General features: G+C 43.6%; 1 protein-coding gene across 1 annotated transcript; it reads right to left on the bottom strand.

Annotated features, from left to right (window-relative positions):
* Positions 1 to 2,595: 2,595 nt before the first annotated feature.
* On the bottom strand, positions 2,596 to 5,013 carry LOC118929278 (nuclear distribution protein nudE-like 1). The gene is made up of 3 exons (XM_057508214.1): positions 4,357 to 5,013; positions 3,385 to 3,495; positions 2,596 to 3,009 (listed from the first exon to the last, which is right to left on the bottom strand). Exons 1-3 carry the CDS (start codon positions 5,011 to 5,013, stop codon positions 2,596 to 2,598), a joined length of 1,182 nt encoding a protein of 393 aa, XP_057364197.1.
* Positions 5,014 to 8,332: the final 3,319 nt, after the last annotated feature.

Raw genomic sequence — 8,332 nt, 5'->3', positions numbered from 1 at the left:
CAGGAACTGAACTCATACACGTTTACACAGGGGAATTGAAAACCTGAATTCATAAAGACGTTTACAAAAATATTCAAAGCAACTTTATTTATAATACCCAACAACTGGAAGCAACCAAATGTTCATCAACAGATGAATGATACATAAGTTTCTGTTTATCAGTACAACAGAGTATTACTCAGTGATAGAAAGGAATGAACTATTTACTGACTTATGCAGCCATGTGGACAAATCTAAAAGCTTGTTAAAGATACTGGGCATAAAATATAACATACTGTTATCATGATAACGTGATTCAATTTACATGCAATTCTAGAGCAGGCAAAGTATGTCTTTGGTGATGAACAACAGAAATTATTTTTTTTGGAAGAGAAGGCAGTTAACTGAAAAGGAACCATACTGAGCTTTCTGAAGGGGGTTTCCAAGCTCTGTATCTTGACTAGGTAGTATTTACATAGTCTCTTCACTTGTCAAAACTCAAATAACTGCACACTTAAAATCTGTGCATTTTATTGTAGGCATAGTATTTCCCAAAATGTCACATCTATATTTAATTAGGAAAATAAATATTTTGATGTTTCCGAATGTTAGCATCTGCACCACCACGGCTCTGTAATTGTCCTCAAACTTTTAATTGCTGAGTGCCTTTTTAATGACTCCCAAATCAGAGGACAGTGAAAGGGACATTTCTCTTAATAACCAAAGTCCTTGGAACAGTCAGTGCCCGAGTCCAGGGACTTTATTATGTGGGGTCAGCATCTCCTACGCTAAAGGCTTTTTCTGTCTCTTTGTATCCTAAAATATGTCCCTGTGTGTGGAGGCTGAGGGCAGGGAAGATTCTCTGAGACTAAGGAGACAGCTTTGTTGTGAGAACATGCCTGGTGACAATTCTTTGTCTCTGTATTTCTTTTATTTTGGTCTCTCTGTTATCTGTTACTACCAAGGCTGGTGAGCAACGTGCCTTTGACAGTTTTGGTCCCTCCCTAGAAAGAGTACTGACTCTTCACAAGAGGGGCCAGGGCAAATAAAATGGGCTGGGTTCACCCAAGAGTCTGATTCTGAAGCAGGAGATGCAAACAGCTGACGTGTCCGTCCTTGGCCCTCACAGGTGACCTGCGGGAGGACCAACTCGCACCTGCAGCGCCCCTGGGCTCGCGTGGCTCACGCTCCTGACTCACCTGGTGCTGAGGACCAGCGCCGGCAGGAGGGACAGCAAGCAGCGCGCGGGGCTCAATTTCACGCTGTCGTCCGCGCGGGTCCTCCCTCCCTCGAGGCCTCCGCTCTCCCTGCTCTTCGGGTCCTGTCGCTCCGCGGTGCCCGGCTCTGTGCCGGCTGGCGAGGACCCGCTCCGGCTGCGGACGGCAGCGCACGGACGGATGGACGGCCGCTTGGCGAAGGCGGCGCCGAGAGCAGGAGTATCCTCGCGTGTGATGTCACCGGCGAGGCCGGCCCGCCCGGATTGCTCGGCGCCGCCGTCCCCGAGCCCGGAGGCGCGTTGTGCTTCGCGCTGGAGGCGGCGCGCGGGGAGGGCGGGGGGCCCGGGGGTGGGGGGCGCCCTGAGCGCGTGTCTCGGGGCTGCGCTCACCCGGCTGCGCGCCCGCCGGGGCTGGTCATTGATTCCCGCTCCTCCCCAGGACGTGGCAGGGTGGGTGCGGGCGCGGGGGATCCAGTCCCGCGGTAGTGGGGCCGGCGCACTCGGCAGGGAGACCGAATTCCCTGGGAGAGCAGCTCGGGATCCAGGCAGGGGGCCCTCCCCGATAAAACAGTATTTTAAAGAATCATGGGATTGGAAGGGAAAAGATTTTATTTGCCCTCGTGTTTTCTAAATTCTCCATGAGATTGGAGAACTCAACAATTGTTATTTGATGGAGAAATCAATTGTAATTTGAGAAATAATTTAGACAAACTAAATGACTGCTTCTACACAATGTTTTACAGAAGCCATCCACGAGAACAGAGCCACGCACAATTAATGAAATAATTTATATTAACAAGTTCTGACGATCATTAGTAGTAAAGAGATGACTTAGAATTGGCTGGGGTCATTCACAGATCAGTTTTATGACCTGATGGACAAGACAGCTAAGTTTAATGGCCTGGAACCAGAAAGAGTACCTAATGGATTTTTCTTTCCCCTCAAAAAACTCTTTTAATGTGGAAACAATAAATTTCACAGAATAAAAAGGTAAATAACAGTATATATGATCTCATAGAAGAGAAAATGGGTAGTAAGTTCTGAATAAATACTTTAGGCATTGGGAAAGGGACTTTTCAGTTGTCTTGGTCTAGGTTCCTTAGAAAGTAGACCCTGAGTCTTAGATAAAGAGTTTAGATAAATCACCTTTATTTGGGTGGTGTAAGTCCAGACAATTGATGACGGAGAAAAAGAAAAAAGTAACAAGGCACAGAAAGATGAAATGCCATTTGGTGTGATAAGCACGTTTACAGAACTGACCCCTTCTCTATGGATTGTTGAGAGGGCAGGAGCACCCACCTGGAGGCGCTGAGAGGCAGCACATCTGGGGTCAACAACGGGTGCAAGGGGCCCAGTCCAGGAGGAGGAGCAGCTGCTCAAAGTCGTTCACTGCCCCTTTATTAAACAAAGGCGAATGCCCTGATTGATAGAGCTTTGCGCCGTAGCCGATTTTCAACCCAGTTATCATTCCATGGAATACAGGATTTTCGTGATGCTTCGAACTCCGCAAAATTCTGGCAAGCTGTTGATTTTGATACGAATGCCCCTACTTTCCATAAGAGATCCCTCACGATGTTTAGTCCTGATGTCCTGGCAGGAGGAGTTATTGGGCTGATACCAAAACGGTTTGGTATAGCTTTTGTTGAAGGAAAACTGTTTTCCATTCCTTTGGCAACAGGAGTGGCTGGCAAGGAAAATGACACTTGCACAGCAGAATCCGTCTTTTCACAGTCTGGAGTTTGCTTTCCGGTTACTTTTTGTCTTTCCCGAGCTGCTAGTTCGTGTTTTAAATCTCTTTCTTCATCCTTTAAGTTCTGCACAGAGACCAATGAAGATTCCATTTCATCAAGTTCAGAAAATGACACTTGCACAGCAGAATCTGTCTTTTCACAGTCTGGTGTTTGCTTTCTGGTTACTTCTGTTCTTTTCTGAGCTGCTAGTTCTTGTTTTAAATATCTTACTTCATCCTTTAAGTTCTGCACAGAGACCAATGAAGATTCCATTTCATCAAGTTCAGAAAATGACACTTGCACAGCAGAATCGGTCTTTTCACAGTCTGGAGTTTGCTTTCTGGTTACTTCTTGTCTTTCCCGAGCTGCTAGTTCTTGTTTTAAATCTCTTACTTCATCCTTTAAGTTCTGCACAGAGACCAATGAAGATTCCATTTCATCAAGTTCAGAAAATGACACTTGCACAGCCGAATCGGTCTTTTCACAGTCTGGAGTTTGCTTTCTGGTTACTTCTTGTCTTTCCCGAGCTGCTAGTTCTTGTTTCAAATCTCTTACTTCATCCTTTAAGTTCTGCACAGAGACCAATGAAGATTCCATTTCATCAAGTTCAGAAAATGACACTTGCACAGCAGAATCCGTCTTTACACAGTCTGGAATTTGCTTTCCGTTTGCTTCTTGTCTTTCCCGAGCTGCTAGTTCTTGCTTTAAATATCTTACTTCATCCTTTAAGTTCTGCACAGAGACCATTGAAGATTCCATTTCATCAAGATCAGAAAATGACACTTGCACAGCAGAATCCATCTTTTCACAGTCTGGAGTTTGCTTTCTGGTTGCTTCTTGTCTTTCCCGAGCTGCTAGTTCTTGTTTTAAATCTCTTACTTCATCCTTTAAGTTCTGCACAGAAACCAATGAAGATTCCATTTCATCAAGTTCAGAAAATGACACTTGCACAGCCGAATCGGTCTTTTCACAGTCTGGAGTTTGCTTTCTGGTTACTTCTTGTCTTTCCCGAGTTGCTAGTTCTTGTTTCAAATCTCTTACTTCATCCTTTAAGTTCTGCACAGAGACCAATGAAGATTCCATTTCATCAAGTTCAGAAAATGACACTTGCACAGCAGAATCCTTCTTTTCACAGTCTGGAGTTTGCTTTCCGTTTGCTTCTTGTCTTTCCCAAGCTGCTAGTTCTTGTTTTAAGTCTCTTACTTCATCCTTTAAGTTCTGCACAGAGACCAAAGTAGATTCCATTTCATCAAGTTCAGAAAATGACACTTGCACAGCAGAATCTGTCTTTTCACAGTCTGGAGTTTGCTTTCTGGTTGCTTCTTGTCTTTCCCGAGCTGCTAGTTCTTGTTTTAAATCTCTTACTTCATCCTTTAAGTTCTGCACAGAGACCAATGAAGATTCCATTTCATCAAGTTCAGAAAATGACACTTGCACAGCAGAATCGGTCTTTTCACAGTCTGGAGTTTGTTTTCTGGTTACTTCTTGTCTTTCCCAAGCTGCTAGTTCGTGTTTTAAATCTCCTACTTCATCCTTTAAGTTCTTCACAGAGACCAACGAAGATTCCATTTCATCAAGTTCTCTTTCAAAATACGCATTTCTTTCAAGGGTCTGATTTAGCCTTTGTTCAGACTCTTCCAGTGAAACTACTGCTGCCCTTTGTGCACGCTCCAGGCCATCATTGGTTTGCTCCAGCTCTCTCACGTACTTCTGGAACTGCTCCTTAATGGCGCGAGTCTGATTTAAATCATCCTCTAATGCTGTGACCTGCTTGTAGCTTTTTGCATACTGATGTTCTAGCTTCTCCTTTAATGCCTCCACTTCATATTTCAGCCTTTGGTTATCAGCTTGCAAGTCTCTCTTACTTTGTTCAGCCAGTTGGATATCAGCTTGCAAGTCTCTCTTACTTTGTTCAGCCAGTACTAACTGTGCCTCCAACTCTGCTTCTAATTCTCTGCTTGTTTTGTGGAATTCAAGTAGCTCATCCCAAGTTTCCTGGAAGCTTTGTTTATACTTGAAGGAAAGTTCCTTCCAGAAAGCAGTTTTCTCCTCTACACTAGAAAAATATGGTTTATCTTCAACGTCCATAGTCAAGAGAGTCTCCAACGTGTCAAAAGGGCACGTCCAGTGCCTCTCGGCAGAGGTCTCCACTCCACTGGCCCAGCGAGGGCCGCCCAGCCGCTCAGCAACTGCTCTCCTCTCCGCAGTTCCAAGCTCTGAGCTCCACTCCGCGCACTCAGCGTCCAGCTACTCACCAGCGCGTCAGGGGTTGCCCGGGAGACATTCTGTGATGCAAGGGGTGGGGTTCAGAGCATGCGCACTAGTGCGAGGGCAGCCAGGGCGGGGCTGTGGCGGGGACGGCGTCACAGGGGGCGGGGTCAGGCCCGCAGAGATTACATCCGTCTGACAGAGGCCTTGTGCACAAGCGCTCCCAAGCACCGTGACGGGCGGGTTTGGGCATGGAAGGTTTCCCTGCACACTTTGCCACTCGGGAATGTGGTGCCACTGTGGATAAAAGTCGGCTTTCAAATTCCTTCAAGTGTTTCAGTGTTCTTGTTCACATAAGATGAATCTCGTGGGAGATTTCCCGTCCAAGTCCGTCCCCAACCTCCGCATAGAGTATAAGCGGTGTTCAAGCGCCCCCATCACTCTCTCACAAATACCTGTGTGATTTATAGCAGGTCCACTAGCTGAACTTTTTTTTTTCTTCTGCATGTTATTTATTTATAATTTTTTTAAAGTAAGGTATTATTGATATACACTCTTGTGAAGGTTTCACATGAAAAACAATGTGGTTGCTTCATTCACCCATATTATCCAGGCTCCCTCTTACCCCATTGCAGTCACTGTCCATCAGTGTAGTAAGATGCCACAGAGTCACTACTTGTCTTTTCTGTGCTATGCTGTCTTCCCCATGATCACCCCCACACCATAAGTAATAATCATAATACCTTTCAATACCCTTCTCCCTCCCTCTCCACAGGTCCTTCACACCCTTCCCCTTTGCTAACTGATAGTCTCTTGGAGTTTGTGAGTCTGCTGCTGTTTTGTTCCTTCAGTTTTGCTTTGTTGTTATACACCGCAAATGAGGGAAATCATTTGGTACTTGTCTTTCTCTGCCTGGCTTATTTTACTGAGAAAAATACCCTGGAGCTCCATTCATGCTGTTGCAAATGGTAGGATCTGTTTCTTTCTTATGGCTGAGTAATATTTCACTGTGTATATGTACCACATCTTCTTTATCCAATCATCTACCAATGGACACTTGTGTTGCTTCTATATCTTGGCTATGTAAATAGTGCTACAGTAAACATAGGGGTGCGTATCTCTTTTTGAATCTGAGAACTTGTATTAGAATGGAATTCCTGGGTCAAATGATATTTCTATTTTTAGTTTATGAGGAACCTACATATTGCTTTCCACAATGGTTGAACTAGTTCACATTCTTGCCAGCAGTGTAGGAGGGTTTCCCTTTCTCTGCATCCACACCAGCATTTTTTGTTCTTCATTTTTTTGATGCGAACTGGTGTGAAGCGATATCTCATTGTGGTTTTAATTTCCATTTCTCTGATAATTAGCGATGTGCAGTGTATTTTCATGTTGGCCATCTGAATTTCTTCTTTGGAGAAGTGTCTGTTCATTTCTTCTGCCCAGTTTTTAATTGGGCTATTTGCTTTTTGGTTGTTGAGGCATGTGAATTTTTATACATTTTGAATGTTAACCCCTTGTTGGATATGTCGTTCACAAATACATTCTCCCATACTGTAGGATGCCTTTTTGTTCTGCTGATGGTGTCCTTTGCTGCACAGAAGCTTTTCAGCTTAATATAGTCCCACTTATTCATTTTTGCTGTTGTTTTCCTTGCCCGGGGAGATATTTTCAAGAAGAGGTCACTCATGTTTATGTCTAAGAGGTTTTTGCCTATGTTTTCTTCCAAGAGTTTAATGGTTTCATGACTTACATTCAGGTCTTTGATCCATTTTGAGTTTACTTTTGTATATGGGGTTAGACAGTGGTCCAGTTTCATTCTCCTACATGTAGCTGTCCAGTTTTGCCAGCACCATCTGTTGAAGGGACTGTCACATCGCCATTGTATGTCCATGGCTCCTTTATCAAATATTAATTGACCATATATGTCTGGGTTAATGTCTGGATTCTCTAGTCTGTTCCATTGGTCTGTGGCTCTGCTCTTGTGCCAGTACCAAATTGTCTTGACTACTATGGCTTTATAGTAGAGCTTGAAGTTGGGGGGTGAGATCCCCCCTACTTTATTCTTCTTTCTCAGGATTTCTTTCGCTATTCGGGGTCTTTGGTGCTTCCATATGAATTTTTGAATTATTTGTTCCAGTTCATTGAAGAATGTTACTGGTAGTTTCATAGGGATTGCATCAAATCTGTATATTGCTTTGGGCAGGATGGCCATTTTGACGATATTAATTCTTCCTAGCCACGAGCATGGGATGAGTTTCCATCTGTTAGTGTCCCCTTTAACTTTTCTTAAGAGTGAGTTGTAGTTTTCAGAGTGTAAGTCTTTCACTTCCTTGGATAGGTTTCTTCCTAGGTATTTTATTTTTTTTGATGCAATTGTGAATGGAGTTGTTTTCCTGATTTCTCTTTCTGTTGGTTCATTGTTGGTGTATAGGAAAGCCACAGATTTCTGTGTGTTGATTTTGTATCCTGCAACTTTGCTGTATTCTGATATCAGTCCTAGTAGTTTTGGGGTGGAGTCTTTAGGGTTTTTTATGTACAGTATCATGTCATCTGCAAATAGTGACAGTTTAACTTCTTCTTTACCAATCTGGATTCCTTGTATTTCTTTGTTTTGTCTGATTGCCGTGGCTAGAACCTCTTGTACTATGCTAAATAACACTGGACAGAGTGGGCATCCCTGTCCAGTTCCCGATCTCAGAGGAAATGCTTTCAGCTTCTCTCTGTTCAGTATAATGTTGGCTGTGGGTTTATCATAGATGGCCTTTATTATGTTGAGGTACTTGCCCTCTATTCCCATTTTGCTGAGAGTTTTTATCACGAATGGATGATGGATGTTGAACTTTGTCAAATGCTTTTTCAGCATCTATGGAGATAATCATGTGGTTTTTGTCTTTCTTTTTGTTGATGTGGTGGATGATGTTGATGGACTTTCGAATGTTGTACCATCCTTGCATCCCTGGGATGAATCCCACTTGATCATGGTGTATGATCCTTTTGATGTATTTTTGAATTCGGTTTGCTAATATTTTGTTGAGTATTTTTGCATCTACGTTCATCAGAGATATTGGTCTGTAGTTTTCTTTTTTGGTGGTGTCTTTGCCTGGTTTTGGTATTAGGGTGATATTAGCTTCATAGTATGAGTTTGGGAGTATCCCCTCCTCCTCTATTTTTTGGAAAACTCTAAGGAGAATGGGTA

The sequence above is a fragment of the Manis pentadactyla genome, chromosome 9 (genome assembly GCF_030020395.1).
Source record: "Manis pentadactyla isolate mManPen7 chromosome 9, mManPen7.hap1, whole genome shotgun sequence".
NCBI lineage: Eukaryota > Metazoa > Chordata > Mammalia > Pholidota > Manidae > Manis > Manis pentadactyla.
The sequence above is the reverse complement of the archived record's forward strand: the minus strand, read 5'-3'. Positions and strand labels throughout refer to the sequence as shown.